Here is a 20,838-nt window from a genome sequence, read left to right on the forward strand (position 1 = left end):
CCGGGTGCTGCCCTCCCTGCCCGTGCTGGCCGCAGCTCTGCAGAGCGGGGCTGCCTCCTTCCTCTGGGGCTGCCTCCTTCCTCTGGGGCTGCCCCGTTCCTGGTGAGCTCCAGCAGCGAGGGAGCCCAGCCGTGCCCCCACAGCAGCTGCTCCGGGTACCAGTGCCCCGTGCCCGCAGCAGCTACACAGACACCGCTCCACCGGGCTGTGTTAAAGTGCTGTGCAAGCACCCTGTGCGCTCCTGCAAGTGCCTCCTTCCTGAGGATTCTGCTCACAGCCTCCTCTGGCTGTGCTGGAGGCAGCAGCACAGAAAGGAGCTCACCTAACACGGCCCCGCGTGCAGCAGCAGCAGCAGCAGCACAGCCAGGCACTGTGAAGCCATTGAAATTTCCACGTGATGACCCAGTTCAGGGTGGTTTTGCCGCTGGATTTTCCCACCGCTGCTGCCTCTGGGTGGGCGGTGGCAGCTCCGGACCTTGCTGCTGTGCTGGATTTTAAGGCCACCACACTGACAACCCCAGCCCATGGTGCTTTCCCAAGCATCCCAAAACGCTGGGCACTCGGTGCCTGAGGGTGCCTGCGTGTGCTTCGTGGCACTGGGGGCTTCACTGAGAGCTTCAGAGGGTGAACAGTTTCCCAAAGGGATTTTGCTGCTGCCTGTTACACTGGGGGCAGGGCACGTGTCACTTCAGCTGCTGCAGTGGAGGTGGTGGGGATGCTCCGGGGGGGTTTTGGTGCATTTGTTGGAGCAAATTCCAGCCCAGCTGCCACGCTTGACTCTTCCCTCACCATTCTGGACCAGCAGTCACTGAGCTTCCCCACAGCAGCGCCAGCGCTGAGCTGCAAGGCAGAGGGGCAGCCTGTATTTAGAAGGACACAATAATTGCAAGTCAGATTTGCTTGTTCAATACTCTATTGACAGATTTGCCTTGGCAACCTGGAACAGGGTTTCATTGTTCACATGTACTTCATGGCATCCTATTGATTGGGTGGGTGGGTTCAGGTTTTTGTGGATTTGCTGGTTTTGTTGTCTCTTTTTCCAAGCCTACCTACTCATCCTTTTCTCGTCTTTCTCCAGCACGGTGTTGACCTCAGCAAGGGCTGGGTCATAATCCGTTTTTCAGACTGGCCACAACTTCCAGCGCAAGGCAGAGCTGACAAAAGCAGAAGGGCAAATCCTGGAGCCCAGCTGGCCGGGGCTGAGGGCAGCCAGGTAGGGATGAATGGGGCCAGTGCCCTCCCCCCTGCTCCAAGGACATGGCAAAGCCGCTGCCTGGCCCCTGGTGCGAGTGGCCTTGAAGGAAACGCTGTAACTATTCATGAATTAACTTCTGTTATTATTTGGTGCTCAGGCGTGCTCCTGGCCTTGCAGACCCAGCAGGAACCCCCGGCCTTGCTGGGGCAGAGGGGAGGAGGAGGTGAGCACCCAAACTGCAGCCCCGGAGCTGGGGGATTACAGCTGGAAAAGAATTGCTGGTTTGAATTGCTAATAACGATACAGACTAATGAGCAACATCAGAAATGATGGCATGTGCAATCAGTGCTGCTTGATGGCAAACACGGAGTGGGGCTGCAGGAGCTGCTGGGCTGAGGGATGAGGAGCATCTCTCAGAGGGGCAGCGCCCACCCCAGGCAGGGCACTGCACGGAGCTGGCTCTGACTCTGGGCTAAAACCTTTATAAATAACGATGGAAAGAGTAAACACGGACAGACAGACAGACATCAGCTCTGGGGACACGGAGGGAACACGGCCAGCAAGTGTTGGAGGGGAAATCACCTTGGTGTGGTTGCCAGCGCCCGTGGGAGCCCATCAGCCTCTGGCTGTGGAGGTTTTGTCTCCCAGCTGCACCCCAGCAGCCCCAGCGGGGATGGAGCCCCCGTCCCGCCCCTGGGACTGAATCTCCTCTGAGAGCAGCAGCAGCAGCACCGACTGCTGCCGCTCAGCAGAGAAAGAGCAGCCTGAGTTCCTGGCCAGGTGTGCGGTGAAGGGCAGGAATGTGTCTGTGCCTCGTCCCTGCCTGATCCACCAGCAAGGAACTGCCCGGGGCCACCCCACTCCTCTCCTGGCTCCAAAGGCAGCGCTTGGCTCCTGCTCCTTTTGCTTGGAATCCCTTCTCCTTGTCTCATCCCTGTGATATGCCCCAGCCAGTCAGCACGAGGCAACAGTTGGAAATGCTTCCCACTTTCCTTATTTAGGCTGTTTTATGCGGTTCAAATAAGGTGTCCTCTTTGGGCCTGACAAAGAGAAAGATGTATCAGTTCATGAACTGCTGCTGCCTGAGCAAGGTAAGAGACAGAAAATCACCACCATTACCATCATTATTGTGAATCATGTGCAATCAGCCCCGTAACAGAAAGCAGATGAAGATCCTACAGGAACCCGAAGGACGGGAGCTGCTGCTGAGCCACGGGAGCCAGGGGCCAGGCAGTGATTAAAATGCTTTTAATATTGGTTTTCAGTGTTGTTTCACTTTCATATATATATATATATATATATATATATATATATATATATATATATATATATATATATATATAAAATTATATTTCATCAGCAGTCTCTTGTATTGCTCCTGAGACAGGTTCTAAAAGATGCCAAGGATGTCTGGTCACACATTTAATTTTTTTTTTTTTTAATTTATATTTACATATATGCATCCAGCCAAACTCTGCCCTCCTCATCGCCTGTTCCCGACTGGGTCCCGGGGAGAGCGGAGCTTTCCCAGCCGGGCGGGATCCGGAGCTGGACGTGCTCTGCAGCTTACCCGGGCTGGGGAGGAACCGCACCAAACCGTGCTCGTCCCTGGGCATTTAGTTTTATTGCGAGCATTAGCGGTTTGTCTCCTCTGGCAACAGGAGAAGCTGGAAATGTCAAAGGGGAGGGTTAACAAACTCCGCTGGCATAAATTTCAATGAATGTATGTTTCTTAGGAAAACCGCTAAGTTAAAAAAAAAAAAATTAAATCTTCCTGTGTGTGTTTTCCTTGGGCTGCTGTTCACAATGGATAATAATTCTTACATTAAGCCCCTTCGGCCCTCCAGGGAAATCAAAATTGTAATATCAGTTTGCTTTTTATTGGCTCGGCTCTGCGATCGCGGCGGCTGCGTCTTTGTTAGGGGCTGCGGCGCGGTGACATTCAGCGGTGCCTCCCGGTGCGTCCCCTCCGGTACCGCCGGGCCCGGCCAGGGCCCCCGAGGGCGCGGCTGATGCGGGCCGGGGCCGGGCGGCACCGACCGGGGCAACGAGGAACGTCCTGGGGCCGGGGGCGCTGCCCGACCCCGGCAAAGGAGCCGCTCCGGGCCCCGCCGCCGCTCGAGCTCGGCCCCGCCGCTCCCGGCCGAAGTTGCGGGAACCCCGCGGGGATCGATCGGCCCGGCGGGGACACCACGGCCCGGCGGAGCCCGGGGGGACAAGGGGGACGGTGGCACCGAGACGCCACGCCAGCCCCAGGGACCGCCCCGTTGTCAGCGGCGCAGAGGCTCCGGTTCCCCCGGAGGCACAGCCGGGCACCTGCGAGGACCGAGCCCCCAGGAGGGGTCGGGGGCTCCTCGCCCCCGGGTATCACCCCACGCGTGCCGCGGCCCCGCCGTCCGGCCCGGGGCTGCGGTGCCCGGGGCGCTCCCGGAGCGGCGGCGGGAGGCCCGGAGCTGCCGGCCCGCACGGCGGGGGCTGCACGGGGCTCACACCGGGACGGCCCCGGCCCCGCTCCACCTGTCCGGGGAAGGCGCCTCCCGCTCCGGCACGGCCACGCGTGTGCCTCCCGCTCCGGCAGCCGCGGACACGCGTGCGCTCCCCGGGAGCCGCTCCACGAGCACGGAGCCGCCCGCACCGCGCTCCCCGAGCGGCCCCGCGGCCGCGCGCGGTTTCCGGCACCGGGCGGGGAAAGCGCCGCCACCTGCCCCGGGCCGGGCCCGCTGCCGCCACCGCCGGCCGTCCCCGGGCGGGCGCCCCACGGCCGCGGGGACCCGCCGGGCAGCGCGGCCGGGGCTTCCCGGGAGGGCTCGGGCCCCACGGGCCGTGCCGGGGGTGGGCGCCGCCGGCCCCCGGGCCCCGCGCGACGTGGCGCGGCGTGGAGCCCTCCCGAGCGCCCGTCCCGCCGCGCATCCTCCGGCCGGACCCTCCCGCCGACCCCGCTCCCCCCGGGCCGCGGGTCGCGCACCTGCCCCGCGGGCTGCGCCGCCCCCCGGCAGCCCCGTGGGGCCGTGCTGAGTCACGCGTGGGGCGGGAGCGGGGCCGCCCGCGCCCCCCTCCCCGCGCCGCCGTGCCCGGCCCCCGCCCGCCCCCTCCCCGCCTCGCTCCCCGGCAGGGCTGCGCCAATCCCCCGGCCCCGCCGCTGACGGGCAGCCGGGCCCGGGAGGCGCCGCCTCCCTGACGTCTCGCTCCGGGATTTGCACGGTTGCGGTGCCGCCGCTCAGTGTATGTCGGGCCGGCGGCGGGAGCTGCCGGAGCCCGAGCCCAGCTCGGCTGCAGCGCGGCCCGGCCCGGCCCCTCCCGGCTGCGGGATGGAGCTGCCGGCGGTGGGCGAGCACGTCTTCGCGGTGGAGAGCATCGAGAAGAAGCGGATCCGAAAGGTGCGGGGGGCGGCGGCGGCGGGGGGCGGCGGGGCCCGGGGGCGCCGGGGGTGGCGGTTCCCGCTGACGCCGTGTCTTTGCCTCCCGCGCCGCTCAGGGCAGAGTCGAGTACCTGGTGAAATGGAGGGGATGGTCGCCCAAGTGAGTACCGGCACCGGGCGGGGATGGGGCCGGGGATGGGGCTCCGGGAAGGGCCCCGGCCGGGGCGGCGAGCGGGCGGCGAGAGGCGGCGGCGGGGCCCGGCGGTGACGGCGGCGGGAGCCGAGCAGGCGGCGGCTGATGTGCACCAGAAAATGGCTCCTTCCCCCTTTCCCTCCTCGGGAGTCGGGCTCCATATTGCAGAACCGAGCGGGGAGGGGGGGGCAGGAAGGGGGGAGAAAGGGGGAATAACCGCAAAAATCGTCCGCGTCGCCCCGCAGCCCCGAGAGCCGCTGCCGAGGCGGGGGCAGCACCGGCACCGGAGCGAGCGCGGCCGCTGCGGAGCGTTCGGGGTTTGCATGACAGTGCGGGCGGGGGGGCGCGGGGGGGTCCGGGACGCGGCGGCCGGGCCGGGTCCCTCCTCCGCCCCGCGGCCGCTTTCCTGGGTCCGGGAAAGGGGATTTGGAAAATTTCATCATGACATGCCTGGAATTCCTCCGGAATAATAACTGCGCTAAATAAACAGTACCGTCCCCGCGGCGCCCCCCCCCCGCCCATCCCCCTCCCCGGGACCCCGGCCCCACACCCCCACACCCCCACACGCTGCTCCCGCCGGGCTCGGTGCTGCGGGGCGGCTCTGCCCGGGACCCCGGCCCCGCCGGCAGGGCCCCGCGGTGACGGCCGCTCTCCTCCCCTCTCCAAGATATAACACGTGGGAGCCGGAGGAGAACATCCTGGACCCCCGGCTGCTCATCGCCTTCCAGAACAGGTGAGCGGCCGAGCCTGGGCGATGCGGGAGGGGCGGCGGGACCCCCGCTCCGCGCCGCTCCCGCAATTGCAGATGCGTCACGGAGCCGGGGGCCGCGGCGGGGGCGGGCCGGGCCGGGCCGGGGGGCGCGGCCCCGGCGGGGCGGGCGGTGCGGGGCCACCGGGCGACGCCTCCGGGTCAAGGTCCCCACGCCGCGGTCCCCCCCGCGCCGCGCCCCCCCAGCCGCGCCTCGCGCTCCTTCTTCCCGGGATTCGATGCCGCGACTCGAGGAGGCGGCGCTGCTGCTGCTGCTGCTGCGCTTGGACGGGCTTCGGCTTTTTTTTTTTTTTTTTTTTTTTTTTTTTTTTTAAGCCTTTTTAAATTTTTTTTTTCTCTTTCCGCGCATTTATTTCCTGGAGTGTTTTGGCGCAAACTGTGAAGTTCAGCCCCTCCCCACAGCGGGGAGGCAGCAGCGGGGAAGGCGCCTGCTGCTCGCACAGGATGCCCCGGCCCGCTGCCACCTGCGGGCCCCGGTCCCCTCCCGCTGCAGGGTCACTGCCACCGCGGGAGCTGCCGTGCGGGACGGGGGGGTGGCTCCGGGGCTCCGTGTGCCGCCCGGGGGCTCACCGTGACGCTGTGTTCCCGCAGGGAGCGGCAGGAGCAGCTGATGGGATACCGCAAGCGGGGGCCCAAGCCGAAGCCGCTGGTCGTGCAGGTAACGCGCGGGCCCAGCCCCAGCCGCCGTCCCCGGGGAGCCGCTTGCAGCGGGTTTCATCATGCTCAGGATGAGCCTGCGCGCAGCCCCGGCGCCTCGCAGCGCCCCGGGGACCCCCAGCGCTGAGCTCAGCGGGTGCCCCGGTCCCCCTCCCCTCCCCTCCCCTCCGGGCTGCAGAGCCGCCGTGCCCGTGCCCGGCTGGCATTAGCAGGCTGCTCGCGGGCTCGGCAGCCGCGGTCCCGCTCGGCCCCCGTTCCCAGACAGCTGATTGAAGGGGGCTTTTCTTCTTTTCATTGCTTCATTAATCTGGAGCAATGCACAGCCTCTAAGTTGGAGTGGGCTGGGGCCGCCTGCTCGAGGACGCGGTGGCCCGGGATGCGGCATCCTGTAAGGAAGGAGAGCCGCCGGAGGGGCGGGGGCTGTGCCGAGCCTTCAGCACCTGCCGGAGCTCTGGCACCCGCAGCCAGCGGCGCCTGGCAGGCTTCTCCAGCCCTGTCTGAGCGCGGCTCTCCGTTTTGCCTTGCAGCTCCCGTCCTTCGCCCGCCGCTCCAACATCCTCACGGGGCTGCAGGAGCCGGCCGTGGACACCAGGCCCAAGCTGGACCTCGGCTCCTCTGGCAAGAGCCAGCAGCACCAGTATGAGCTCAACAGCAAGAAGCACCACCAGTACCAGCCCAACGGCAAGGAGAGCAGCATGAAGCACCAGTCCCACAGCAAAGGGAAGTATTACTACCAGCTGAACTCCAAGAAGCACCACCACTACCAGCCCGACCCCAAGATGTACGAGCCCCATTACCAGCCCAGCAGCAAAGAGCCGCAGGGCCAGGCCTGCTTGGACAATAACAAGGCCCCCCTGGTCGCCCACCCGGACAAGTGGGCTCACGGCCCAGCCAAAAACTTGCTGGGTCCGGTCAAGAACCTCACAGCAGAGAGCAAAAACGGAGCTGAGAAGAACCTGTCCAGCGGTACCGGGCCACCCCCCCGGGACAGGGTGACCAGCAACGGCCTTGGGGGAAAGATGAAGATCGTCAAGAACAAAAACAAGAACGGGCGCATTGTGATTGTGATGAGCAAGTACATGGAGAACGGCATGCAGGCGGTGAAGATCAAGTCCGGGGAGGCTCCCCGGAAGCGGGCCGCGGAGGAGAGGACTCCTAAGAAGGGTGGGGAGGAGAAGGTGGAGGCTTGGAGGAAGCCAGGGGAGGACAGGGTGGTGGGCAGCACTGCCCTGAGCAAAGCAGAGGGCGAGAGCCGGCAGCCCCCTGCGGAGCTGGAGGAAGGTCCCCAAAAGACTCCCTTGGCCAAGGAGCTGCCCCTTCCTCCGGCGGAGCAGCCCTTGCAGCTCACCACCAAGCCGGACCTCGTGCCCTGGTCGCTGAGTCCCGTGTGCGAGCACAGCCCTTCCTCCATGGGACTGAACCTGGCGAGCGGCAGCTCGCGGAAGCGCTGCCTGTCGGAGCCGCACGCCGAGCGGGAGCCGGGCAAGAAGCGCCTGACGTCCCGCAGCATCAGCGCCCCCACCTGCCTCAGCCCCCCGGCCCCCGAGCCGCCCGCCCAGCCCGAGGTCATCCTGCTGGACTCGGACCTGGACGAGCCCATAGACTTGCGCTGCGTGAAGCCGCGGCCGGAGGGCGAGCTGGCCCTGGCCGAGGTGAAGCCGGAGCTGCCGCCGCCGCCGCCGCCGCCGCCGGCCGAGGAACCGGCCCCGGAGCCTCCGCAGCCCCAGGAGGCCGCGGAGGAGGAGGAAGAGGAGGAGGCCGAGTCCCTGCAGGAGTTCAAGCCCTTCTTTGGGAATATAATTATCACAGATGTGACCGCAAACTGCCTGACTGTGACCTTCAAGGAGTACGTGACGGTGTGAGGTGGGGCGGCAGCCGCTCCCCGTGGGAGCTGCCCGCCCATCCCGGGGCCGCCGGCCCCACCGCCTCCCTCCAGGTACCGGTGCCCCTTCCCCGGAGCCCACGCGCCCCTGGACGGCCGGGCCCGCCGTGTGCAGCGAGGGGACGCCGGGACAGGGCCAGGCACGGTGGCCGTCCCTGCCACGGGGGGTGACCTCGCCGCTGCTCCCGCCCCGCAGCTGGGGGCGGCTCCAGGACCTGCAGGCAGTGGGACGCGCAAGGATGGGACCCGCCAGTTACTCAGAGTTATAGTATTATATTTTAACAGTGCTAACTTGTCAAGTGATTCTTGCTCCCGTTTGTACGTGGTGTTCTTGAAATGTATTGTTTGAGCTGAAAGCTGGTCGCTCCCTGGCCACGCTAATATATTTATTTGTAGGTATTTATATAATGAAATATAAAGCCTAGATTTATGGAGTCCCTAGATCACCTTATAAACTATATCAAACGACTATTTTCTGTTCTCCTTTTTAACCATTGAGCATTTGTTAGTCTTGGTCCCTTGCCCTCCCCACGACCCGCAGGACCATCCCGTATATATTTTTTGATACTGTACACATGTGGTGTTTCTATGTGCAAAAAAAAATCGTTATCTAAAGCTAAACGAGCTATTATAGAAATTGCTGCTATTAGAAATGTCTAAACTATAAGCTTCCAATTATTAATTGCTTGAATGTAAATATTAAATGGAGATGTTGAAAGTGCATTTGATGTTCTGCAGCTAGTGTAGATCGGAGTGCAAAGCCCAGCTGCTGCGAGCTGCCAGCGGCGCATCCTGGTCTGAGGGCTGTGTCACAGGGGAAGAAATGTATCATGCAATCATGGCAAAGGACTATAAACCTTTACAAAAACTACTGGGATTTGGAGTGCATTTGTTACAGCATGACGGATGGCAGGTCCCTGTGTGGGCCTGCTGCAGCTGGGCTGCCCTAGAGCCAGTGCCTGCAGGTTAAAATGTTTACTCAGAGGTGCAGTGTTTTGAATATAATTCAGTTTTCACCCCCAGGGTGTTGTGCCCACAGTGCTGGGGGCACCCTGTGCCGTGGGTGGGCAGCAAGGCCTCAGGAGCCTGAGGTGTGGTGCTTCCCTCTGGCAGGGCTGGGGGAGGCCGGCGATGGGGACCTGAGACAGCTGAGGAGGCATAGGCTGGGCAGGTGGCACAGTGATGGGCGATGGCTGCCACCCCAGCAGTGCCATCCCAGCAGAGCCACCCCAGCAGTGCCACCCCAGCAGTGCCACCCCAGCAGTGCCACCCCAGCAGTGCCATCCCAGCAGTGCCATCCCAGCAGTGCCATCCCAGCAGAGCCATCCCAGCAGTGCCATCCCAGCGCTGGGAGGGTCACAGTTAGGTAACAACCTGAATGTCTCCAGAAAGCAAGATGGTCCAAATTCCACCAAGAAAGCTGCAGCTGTCTCTGAACAAGATTAATCATTGCTGGAGTCTCCTGGAAATACAGTGCAGGGCTAAGCTCTGTGAGAGGGGTCCCAGCGTGGTGGCTCAGTCTCTGTTCCCCACAGCGACCCCCTCACCTCCCCAGACAGAGCTGAGTGCCTGGGCAGTGCCACCCTCCCAAGCCAGCGCTGGCAAAACTGGCTGAGCTGCCAGCAGAACAGGCTCTGCTGCCAGCCTCTCTCCTCTGGGGCTTTCAGTCAAAGTCGAGGTCTCCTCCAGCAGAGGTCTTGGTTGAAATGTTGTTGAAGGCACGTTGATGTGTGTGGACAAGAGCCACGAGCTTGTGAGAGGCAAATTGAGTTGGTTTGGGTAAGGTGGAGTCTGCAGTGCTACCTGAGCCATGGTGAGGGTCAGGGGCTGCCCTGTGTCCTGCTGTCACGGTGTCTCTCTGTCCAGCCATGGGGCAGTGCTGTTCCCTCAGCACAAATCACCTCCTGTCTTGTGCTGCCCACTTCTGGGCCGCCCAGTCTTCCCAGGTGTCATTTCATTTATAAAAACCTCCAAAGCCATCTTGGTAATTGTTCCTTTGCAAAGCTGAGGCTGGTGTGGTGTCTGTGGGAAGGTGGGACAGCATCCAGCCAGGTGTGGGTCACAGCAGGAACCCACGTGTGCCATCCAACCCAGGCCTTGCCAGCAGTTATGCCAGAGCTGGAGCACTTTTCCAATGCAGTTTGGGTCGAATTGGTGGAAAAGGAGCCACTGGGTGTGTGGGTGCCATTTTCCCAGCTGGAGCAGCCGAAGAGGCTCGTGCCCAGGTGGGACAATGCCTGTGGACACATTGCTGCAGCTGCAGGCTTTGCCCTGGTGGAGCCCAGGCTGAGGTGGGAACGGCACTGCGGAGGTGGCTCCATGGGCAGGGACAGTGCTGACAGCTCAGTTCTGCCTGCTTTTGGTTGGGGTTGGTGCTCCAAAGCCAAAGGACACTTGGGCAGTGCTCACCTGCCTGCACAGAGGCCCCAGAGCTGGTGGTTTGTGCACCCAGGGCAAGTGGAAATGGTGAACTCTGATTGAGATCAACATTTGCCTGATAGCTGTGCTGAATGTTAAGAGGGTTTTAATCAACGCTGCGTGTCACCAGAGCTCTGTGGGTGACGTGCTGAGGGTGCTGGAGAAGCGGGGTCGGGGCAGGTGCTGGTGAAGCCCATTCTGCACCGGGGGTGCCCAGGCATGGGGTGGTGGGAAGAGCTTCCCTGCCATCCCAGGCTTCGGGATCAGAACATCCGATCAGAAATGATGCGTTTCCCTTGATTAATTAAGCTAATGGTTATCTGAAAACAAAAATGGCATGGAAGAGGAGACGCATGCTCAGAATGCAAAATGTGATTTATGAAAGGGGAAGTGCGGCTCAGCAGCCAGCCAGGGGAGCCGGCGCAGGAGCGGGGCCGGGCCACGGCTCCGGGGCAGGGCGGCTGCCGGGGCACAACTCTGCTCTTTAGCCACACAAAGGTGGATGAAACCGGCGGGGTTTCTCACAAACACCGGGCCGTGCCTTTGAACCGTGGGCTCGCAGGCTGCGGGCCAGAGCCCGGGCATCGCTGCCACGGTGAGCCGGCTCGGCAGCTCCTTCCCCGGGCCGTAGGTGTGCGAGGCTCGGGGCAATTAATAACTGCTGCAGGTCTGCTCAGCTCGTTAGCATTTCTGAAAATGGAGGGGCTTGTGCTGCCGGTGTTCAAGGGAGCACTGTCCCTCTGAGCTGCCTCCTGCACCCAGCACCCCTGAAGCTCCCTCTGTGCCGGCAGCAGCCCTGGCTGCTTTGAGGCACCATTTCCCGGAAACCACAGGGCCAGATATTTCTTACTTTAATAGTTTGATCATGTTTATCACAACTCCAGCAGCTTCCTGTGCTGTGAAAGGTGTGATAAGTAGTCGCTGGTTTAAAAGCTGCGCCCTTCCCTGGCTGGGCCGGTCGGCTGGGAGAGATGAAATGTTTGGATATGAGTTACTGATTCCTGCCTCTCTTTCTCCCCAGCAAATGCATCAGACCTAAATGCCTGTTACTGAGCAAATTAATGTGGAGTCCACGGTGACTTCCAATGGTTATCAGAGTGATCCGGGGCGAGCTGCAGCGTCACCACGCTCCATTAGGAAGGCTGGTGTGCGCTACATTTAATGTATTTCCCAGGAATGTGTTAACCTCTGCTTGGTTTGGATTTATTCCAGACAAACATTTGCTGATGTAAAAGGAGAATTTGTGTTCGTCTTTGAGCCCTTCTGAAAGGGCCTGATGGATCCGGGGCCGTGCAAGGGAGGGGCTGCAGCTCCGTGCTGACCCTTTCAGGTTCTCCCCTCCCCACAGTGGCACCAGCACCAGCACCAGGCTGGGATCCAGCTCATCTCCAGCAGCTGCCCTGGCCCTGTGTGGTTTCAGGAGGTGTCAGTGGGATCCCTGCTCCATGGAAAGTGATGGAAACACCGTCCCCAGGCAACGACCTGGCACAGTGGCAGTGTGGCCCCCAGGGCTGGGTGGAAGGGCTCCCTCCGTGGTGTGAGGATGCTGTAATGAAGAAGGATGTTCAATAAACACAAAGCAGAGCTGATGTGTTCTAATCAGAGCGAGAAACAGTCTTGTGGGAACTGGGAGGTCCAGTCTGAGAAGGGATCCAGACTTCAGGTCCAGACTGGGAATGGGAGAGGAGCTTCTCCTCAAGAAGGGCAGAAGGCAGAGGTGGGTGTATGCAGTGGGAAGTGGAAGATTTCCCTGGCACCTGGGGCACTCAGTGCTTTTGCTCATGTATGGGGTGGGGGCAGCTCCTCCACACATCCATTGTGTGCATTTTGTGAGATTTCTCCTTTATTTTCCCATTCCTCTCTGGTTTTGCTATCCAGTGTCAGAAGGTGGTGGTGTGGTGATCTCAGCAGCTATCCTCCATGATAAAGCCACAAGGTAAAGCATTCATGGCCACTTTTTGGGAGGGAAGGCCAAAAAGTGGCCATGAATGGGTTATGTTTTGGGTTATGTTTTTCTATGCTTGTCCCTTTGAGCACAGCCACACACAGCTGCTAGAAACAATTTTACCTAAAGCTGGATCTGTGGGGCTGATCCAGCAGCCACTGAGGAGATTTACTGGGTTTTGGTGGGGTTGGTGCCCCTGTGTGTGGGAGGTGCAGCCCTCACCAAACTGGGACAACTGGCAAGGGGATGGAGAGGGGCTCCCCCACTTCAGCCCAGCCCTGAACTCCCTCATCTCCCCCATCCCACAGGGCTGCCTCTGGTTTGAGCAGTCAAAAGAGCCTGGTAATGGGAAATTCTCAGTCTCTGCACAGATAAGATCGTTTGGACTCAGCCCAGATTCATGTGAGATCTGTCAGACATGGCCACAAGGACACGGCTCTGTTTACGTTTGCACCAGAAGAGGAAGGCAGCTGCACGGAGGCAGCACAGCCCAGACCCTCTCCAGGTGCTTCCAGAGCCTCGTGGATGGCTCCTGACGATCCCCCGGGCTGGGAAAGCTCCTGCTGCCCCCTGAGCCGGGCAGGATCCCGTGGCAGGCAAACCAAGCATCTCACACATCTCACACACAGGATGTGGCTGGGGCAGCTCTGTCTGACCCAGCCAAGGTCTGTGGCAGGCCCAGCCTCAGGCAGCAGCAGGGGAGAGCTGTTCTGTGAGGCTGGATGGAGATGGGGGCTGAGCTCCGGGGCCCCCTCACTGCACTCCCCGGGAGGGACCCCCGTGGCTGCTGCAGGGAGTGACAGGAGAGGGGGACAGCAGAGAGGGGCAGAGGTGGCTGTGGGCAGGCGTGTGCAGCCTGCAGGGAAGGGAAAGAGGCTGTGGTGGGCTGGAATAGGGACTGGGGAGGGAAGAGCCCCGGGTGGTGCAGCTGCCCGTGGGAGCCATCCCCGGGTCTGTGCCAGCGTGAGGAGACTGAGGGGATGGATGTCACTGCAGGACAGACCTCCGGCTGCCAACAGGAGAGAAACGAGGGTCTCTGCAGTGATGGAAGCTTGGGCCAGGCCCTGGCAGGGCTGAGGGTGGCCGGGGTCTCCTCCCCGCGGGCTGGGAGCCGCCGGTGCCTCCCGAGTGAGATCCCAGGCTCACCCCAGAGCCATTTGCCAGCACCTCCCGAGGCCGTTTCTCAGAGCAGCCGTCAGTTCAGCTGACACCTTGATGTAGTTCAAAGCAAACTGCAAACGCGAGGATTTATTTTTGTCGAAGGAGCAGGCACATAAAGCACGCTGTGTGACACAGCAGCAGCACCCCGGGGCTGGGCTGTCCCTGTGCCGCCCTGCTGGCAGCGGGCCCTGCGCCTCCAGGGTGGGACAGCGGAAATTCGATCACCGACTGCCAAAGGCTCCAGGATTTCCAGACCCTCCGGGGTCTCCGAGCCCTCCAAGAGCCCTGTCAAACAGCAGCACCCTTGCACAAGAAACGCGCCAGGTGAGGGGACTGGAGCTGCCCCAGCCAGAACGGCGAGGCTGAGCTCTGCCGGGGCTCCAGGCTCTGTCCCAGGGAGATGCTGAGAGGGAAGCGTGGCCACGCTCCCATTTTCCAGGGAATTTGTGCATTGCCATGGCCTGAATGTGGACACAGCTCCACAGCATAGAAGGAAGAGCTGCTTCACTCAGAAGGTCTTAGTTGGAGGTGAGAAAGGAATAAGGCAAACCTTTCAGAGGTGTTGTGCTGTAGCAGCCAGGGTGAGGACTTGGATATTATTAGAAAATGCATTAAGAGAAGCCTGCATGGAGGGTCTGAGCTGATGGGAGCTTTAAAAAACGTGTATTTAATTTCAATATGAAGACTATGCTGAGCAAGGAATTCTGGCTGGGAATTTTTCGTGTTTGAGAATTGGGAAGCCCCTGGGTGCTTCGTCTTTGTCCTCAGCAGGGATGAGTCTGGGGTGTCCAGGACAAGGGACGGCAGCGCTTGGTAATGGCTGTGGAACGAGCCCCAGAGGGAACACCCTGCCCCGGGAAAGGGCTCCGGCATCCCGGCTTTGCCCCCTCCCTGATGCCCAGCAGGGCAAGGTGTCACTTCGTTTGTGAAACACGAGGATAGGAAAATCGGGATGACTCAAATGTCACACGCTATCCCTCGGCTCCCGCAGCCCAGGGGCAGCTCCCAGAGCTGCGAGCAGCAATTCAGAGCTCAGCGTTCCCCGCCCGCCGCCCGGTGCCGCCGCTGGCGGGGGGAGAGCCGGGGGGACCGGGCTGCTCCGGGGCACGTCCCGGGAGCCGGGTCACGCCTCGTGGGCATCGTCACGCCAGCCCCGGGGCGGGACATGTCCGCAGCCGCCGGAGAGAGCGAGGGAGCGGCGGGAGGCGGCGAGCGGGGCTGCGGCAGCGGCGGGGGCGAGCGCGGGCTAAAATGGCCACGGCGGGAGCGGGCGGGGGCTGTGCCAGGCGGAACGGGCTCATCCCGGGCTGTGCCATGCGGAACGGGCTCATCCCGGGCTGTGCCATAGGGTACGGGCTCATTCCGGGCCGTGCCATGGGGTACAGGCTCATCCCGGGCTGTGCCAGGCGGAACGGGCTCATCCCGGGCCGTGCCAGGCGGAACGGGCTCATCCCGGGCTGTGCCATGGGGTACGGACTCATCCCGGGCTGTGCCATGGGGTACAGGCTCATCCCGGGCTGTGCCAGGCGGAACGGGCTCATCCCGGGCTGTGCCATAGGGTACGGGCTCATCCCGGGCCGTGCCATGGGGTACGGGCTCATCCCGGGCTGTGCTATGGGGTACGGGCTCATCCCGGGAAAGGGGAAAGGGGGAAAGGGACAGCCGACCGCACCGGGAAACGCGGGGAGAGGCAGGGGAGCGGGCAGCCCTCGGCCCCGGCGTTGGGGAGAGCGGTCCCGACCCCCTGAAAATGCCCTTTGTGATGGACTGGGCATGGTATGTCAGAAGATGAGGGTTAGGGGGGTCCCCCTCTGAATTTCTGGGTCCCTGGTGCCGCCCCATCTCTTGCACCCCTTCCCAGTGCCGCTGCCTCTGAGGGGAACGGGCTCCTCAAGTTCGGGGAGCTGCTCGGGAAGAAATATTTTATATTTTGTCTGAAAGAAAAAAACAATGGAGCGTCGGGTTCTTATAAATACCCAATACACGGTTAGGGGAGCGGAAGTTTGCTCTGTATCAGGGAGCCACGGAAGCATCTCAAAACACAAAATAAATGGTAATATTCACACGTGCTTGGAAACGTTAATTTTCACACGTTAGTATTTCCACAGGGCTGAGAAATGAAGGCTGAAGCGTTGTCCCCGCTGCACGCACCCATTCGGCGCGCGGTGCAAGGCAGGCTGGCATTTCAGCATCAGGAATGTGCGCTGGATCCAGCACGCTGTGACACTGCCCTTCTTCCGCCTGCGTTCTGTTGGCACATGAAGCCACCAGCAGCAGACAAACCCTGGGATTCACGGTGCCTTGTGCAGGGGGGAGGCGGCGGCGCTCGGGCAGCAGCCGTGCCACCCCTCTCCCCGGCGGCCGCTGGAACGATGCCTTATCTCGAGTTTAAGGGCTCAACCTGACCCTGAGCCATTTTTAACCCGAGGTGGGAAGAGCCCTCCCTGGGCGTCTCTTTCTCTGCTCTGAAAAATCTTTCAGTGGCTCCACGGTCGCCGATTTCCTGGTGTTTTTCCTTTTGTAGCTCCGCCGCCTGAAGCAGACCCACTTTCTCAGGGTTTGATGCTCTGCTGCTTGAAGATGCTTTAACTCTCAGGACTTAGAAATAACTCCTAGAGCAGAGCCCCAGCAAGAAGGCGTCTAATCTGATATATTCCATTTCCATATTTTGTGCTGTAAGCAGCAATTTGTGGTTCAGCAGCAGCGGCTGAGCAGGGACGAGCATTATCACAGGAATGAATTCCTTCCATCTCGTGCCTGAGTATGTGACAAATAAGTCTCGGTCGTGGCATTGTCTTTCCGCTCTCGGGCTGTCAAATTTAACTTCGCTTTCTTTCCTCCTGCCTTTGCCCTGTGCCTCCCCCGCTCGCCACCCGCGGTCCCCGTGGCTGGGAATGGCCGCTGGTGCCACGTCCCAAGCGCTGGGAGAGCAGGACGCAGAGCTGGGGGGCTCACAGGGGCCGGGACCAGCAGCCCCCCCGTGCCCGTGGGCCACCAGCGGCCAGCCGGGGGCTCAGCACAGCCCGCTGAGAGCTGCGGCTCCACGGGCGGGGATCCTGCGTGGGGGGGCTGGGACCGCGTCACAGAAGGGGCTGCGATGAGCGGGGCCTTTGCAGGGAACCAGCCCGGCAGCCGCTTGGTGCGGGGCTGGGGGGCTCGGACACCTCTGGGGTCCCGGACCTTCCCCCGCCGGGGCAGGGCGAGCTCTCCAAGGGCTCCCGAAGCGTTCCCTGCTCCCGGAGAGCAGCCAGAGCAGGAGGAGCCGAGGAGCCAGGGCTGAGGCGGCCCGGGGGACGGGGACCCCCCCCTCCAGCAGCCGGTTTGCGCTCAGGGGTTTGCGCTCTGCCCCCGCGCACGTTCAGCACTGCCCGAGGAGCTCCGGCAAAGCTCCGCGGCGGGCACCGCGGGTAGCGCCGCTCTCTCGGTGCCAGCGGGAGCTGGGGCACTCGGACAGGGACAGGGACAGGCACGGGGACGAGGACAGGGACGGCACCGCCGGCGGTGAGGGCTGCCCGCGGGTGCGGGGGAGCGGAGGCGGAGCGGTACTGCTCGGTGTGTGGCACTGGTGAGCCCGCTTTCGCGTGGAACAGCCTCCGCGAGCTGAGAGAGACATTGAAATATTGGAGAGGAGTCGGGCAGAGACGCGGGGATGGCGGGGGGAGCCCCAGGGGGAGCCGCGGGGGTGCTCGGCCTTCCGAAGGGAAGGTGAAGGACATCTGGATCAGCCCGAAAAGTTCTCCCAGGCAGGAAATTCAGGGGCTCGGCTGAGCTTTAATCCAGTAAATGCAGACATGGCAGGATCCAGCGGCTGAGTCCGCACCAGCAGGAGCTGGAGCTGGAATGCGATGCCATTTTCACCGCGTCAGAAAAAAAACATCCAGGTGGGAGGGCAGAACCCGGTTTGCCTGGCATGGCCGGGAGAGAATCCCTGGATCCAGCCCCAGGCTGCTGCGGCAAAAGTCGAACAGAGAGGGGGTGAGCCTGTGGGACAGGAGCGGGCAGTGGGGGGCTCTGGTGGCCCCCCAGTCTAAAGCCCCGGTATTTTATGCACCTCATGGTCCGCCGTGCCCTGCTGGGCTGTGCCTTTATCAGCGGCTTTTACAAGGTGAATAATCCCTTCTCTCCAGGGCGCTGCCCGCACATCACCGCACACGGGAGGGGAGAGGCGGCTGCGGCGCGGGGCTCTCCCTCACCGGGGGCTCCCACGAGCGGCCGCGGTGCTGCGGTCCCGAGTGCCTGACGGGGAAGAGGAGCCGAGGTGGGGCCCCCAGCCCGCCTGGGGCTCCGCAGCGCTGTTTGCTGCTGGACTGCGCACAGGGGACAGCGGGGACAGGGAGGAGCAGATGGGGACACAGAGAGCCTGGGGGGCCCGGGGGATAGGTGGGGAGGAGGGAGATTCTCCCGGGAGAAGCTGGAACGGAGCGGGGCAGGGACCAGGGATCCGCCCCGGGTGGGTGCAGCACCGGGGGCTTCGCAAGTCCCGGCGTCGAGGGGAGACGCAGAGAGAAGCCGGGGTGCTGGAGGGGGCCCCCAGGGTGGCATTCAGAATGAGGGTCCCTGCGAGCCCCCAGGCACAGGGCGAACGGGCGATGCCGGGGACACGAGGCTGCTGCGTCCCGCCACGGGAGAAAATGTCCCGCGGTCCCGGCAGGGGCGGGAGGAAAACGAAACGGGGCCGAGGAAGCGGGGGAGAGCGGCAGCCCGGCGCGTCTGGGGCGGGGTGCGGCCCGAGCAGGCAGGGGATGGCCGGACCGGTTCGGCCCAGCCCGGGCGGGGCTTCCATCCGCATTGCCGCAGTGACGGGCGGCGGAGCGCGGCCGGGCCGGCGGGCTCGGCGCGGCGCTGCATTGCAGCACTGCAGGAGCCCCCTCCTTCCCCGCTCCTTCTCCGCCCTCCGCCGCCGCTCGGCTCCGGAGGCCCAGCCCGGGGCACGCACCGGCCCCGCCGCGCTCCGCTCCCACCCGCGCGGGGCATCCGTCGCCGCCGCGCCGGGGTCCCCCGCCAAGTGCCACATCCCGAGCCGGGAATGCCTCCCCGAGCCGGGAGCGCAGCCGTGGGACGGGGACGTGCACCCACCGGCGGGGTTCCGTGGTTGGTGTCCACCCGGCGCTCATCAGCCCCGCGCGGGTGGAGGGACCGGCCGCCCCCGTCGGGGCATTCGCTGTCCCGCCCGCCCGGCCCCGCGCCGCCAGCGGTGTCCCGCGGTTCGTCCCGGCCACCTCCCCCCGTTCCCCCGCCACCCTCCCCGGCCGTCTGGCCACGCCGTAAGCCCCGACGGGGTGCCCGGGCTCGCGTGGGCCGAGCACCGTCCCCACGCGGTTCCCGCGAGGGAGCCTGGGCTGGTCCCGCGGGGAGCCGGGACCGGCACCGAGCCCGGGCAAGGCTGAAGGGTGCTGTGCCGGGCGGCACGGCCCCGCGACGGACCCTCCCCGATGGGACTGTCCCCTCGGCCGTGAGGGCACGGGCGCTGCCCGTGGGGTGGGCAGAAGGCGGTGACCAGCCCCGCGTCCCCGCTCCATCGGGAAGGGGAGCCGGGAAGGGCATCCTCCTCCTGGGGCCGGCGTCCCGGGACTCGGTGCCAGCCCCGTGTCACAGGGTCCTGCATGGACCGAGGCAGTCGCGACCCTCGGGTGCCGCGGGCGCGAAGGGCAGCGAGGCGATCCCGGTGGGACGGTGCCGGCGGTGGCCGCGCGTCCCGGGACCGGCCCCGCTGCCAGGTGCGGCGCGGCGGGGGCGGGAGGGAACGGGGACACGGGTCGCGGGGGGCGTCCGCCCCGGCACAACGGGGGCCCGTTCCCAAGGCTCCCGCTCTGTGTCTGCTTTGGGAAAACGCCAGCACGGTAACAAAATGGCGGGGAAAGGGTGGGATTGTCACGGCGAGCCCTGCGGCGGAGCCCGGCCACCCCCGCCCCGCCCGCCCGGGCTCGGGGCGCCCGTCCCGGCGGAGGGCAGCGGGGCGGGGGTCCCCGGGGCTGTGCCGCCGCCCGGTCCCGCCGCCCGCCTGAGCTCTGGTGGAGAAGCAGCTGCAGAAAATGGCTGCTCGGCGGAGCCCGCTGAATCCTGCCATGGTGGGGGGGACGGCGAGGAAGCGGCGCAGCCGTCGCCCCCCCCCCCCGCTCCGGGGAGCCCCGGGCAGGCGGCGCGGGGCACGGTCGGAGGTTCCGCGGGGCGGCGGGACCGGAGCAGAGCCCACGGTGCCCGGTGTGTGGCCTCAGATGCGGCGCGCCGGGGGAGCGGGGCAGCTCGCCCCGAGCGCGCCCGGCCCGTACCGCCGTGCACGTGCCCGCAGCCCCCGCCCGGTGCCCGCCGAAGCAGCGGCGGCTCCGAGCCCCGGGGGGCGCGGCGGAAGGGCGGCCGGTCACCCCCCGCTGCCCGACACGCCGGAGGAGCACCAGCCCCGCAGCCGCTCTCGCCGCGCCCGGTTTTGCTTTCGGTTTAAAATAAAATAAAAATAAAATAGAGAAAAATAATCGGGCCGCGGGCACGCGGTACCGTGCGGCCACGACTTGGCCACGCATCGGCTCCGCGGCGAAGCCGCAACGAAAACTCGACCCGGTGTCGCCGCACCGTGTCGCCGCCCCCCGCCCGTCACGGCGGCGGCTCCCCGGAGCCTGCCCGCAGGGCAAGAGCGGACACGCGTGGGTGCGCGGCTGTCGCCTGCGCGGCCGGAGTTCCCTCCCCGCCGGTGGTTTCCGCGGGTGTCTGTGGGGTGAGGGGATGTTCCGAAAACGGCACCGTGGGAGCCGAGATGGGGCGGTTCTTTCCCCACCGGAGAGCGGGAGCAGCTTCCCCCGCGGCCGGTCCGCACCGTGGCGGGTGGACACTGAGGGCGCTTTGCCGCCGTGGGGGCGCATCACGGGTGGCGCCCGCGGGCGCGGTATAAAGGGCGCCGCTGCCTTCTGTGGATGCTTCGCACAGCGTTGCCCCCCCGGCCGCCCTCGTCCGCAAAGTGCCCCGATTTTTGTGCCTCAGATCGGGGTCACCCCAGCCCGTGCAGCGCCGGGGCCCGTTCCCCCCTCGCCCACGCACGGTCCCGCTCCGCGGAGCAACGGGACCGCCCCGTCCCGCCGGCTGTCTTAGCCCGCGGTCCCTCCGGGTGCTCTGCCGCCAATGGGGCAGGCACGGTCGGCTTCCTCCGTGCCCCGCGTTGCGGAGACAGAGGACCGGTGGTCCCGCCGCACTTCGGGAGCGCCGTGGCCTCCCAAGTGCCGTCGGTGTCCACGGGAGAGCCGTGGCGAGATGGCGGGTCGGGAGCCCCGG

The 20,838-nt window shown here is 64.2% G+C and overlaps 1 protein-coding gene across 1 annotated transcript; it reads left to right on the top strand.

Moving 5' to 3' along the window:
* The first annotated feature begins 4,328 nt into the window (after positions 1 to 4,328).
* On the top strand, positions 4,329 to 8,925 carry CBX4 (chromobox 4). The gene is made up of 5 exons (XM_071451314.1): positions 4,329 to 4,572; positions 4,670 to 4,713; positions 5,414 to 5,479; positions 6,107 to 6,173; positions 6,700 to 8,925. Exons 1-5 carry the CDS (start codon positions 4,420 to 4,422, stop codon positions 8,032 to 8,034), a joined length of 1,665 nt encoding a protein of 554 aa, XP_071307415.1. The 5' UTR covers positions 4,329 to 4,419; the 3' UTR covers positions 8,035 to 8,925.
* The last annotated feature ends 11,913 nt before the right edge of the window (positions 8,926 to 20,838 follow it).

This window comes from Agelaius tricolor, unplaced genomic scaffold, assembly GCF_023055355.1.
Source record: "Agelaius tricolor isolate 1412-34295 unplaced genomic scaffold, bAgeTri1.0.p SCAF_32, whole genome shotgun sequence".
NCBI classification, from domain to species: Eukaryota; Metazoa; Chordata; class Aves; order Passeriformes; family Icteridae; genus Agelaius; species Agelaius tricolor.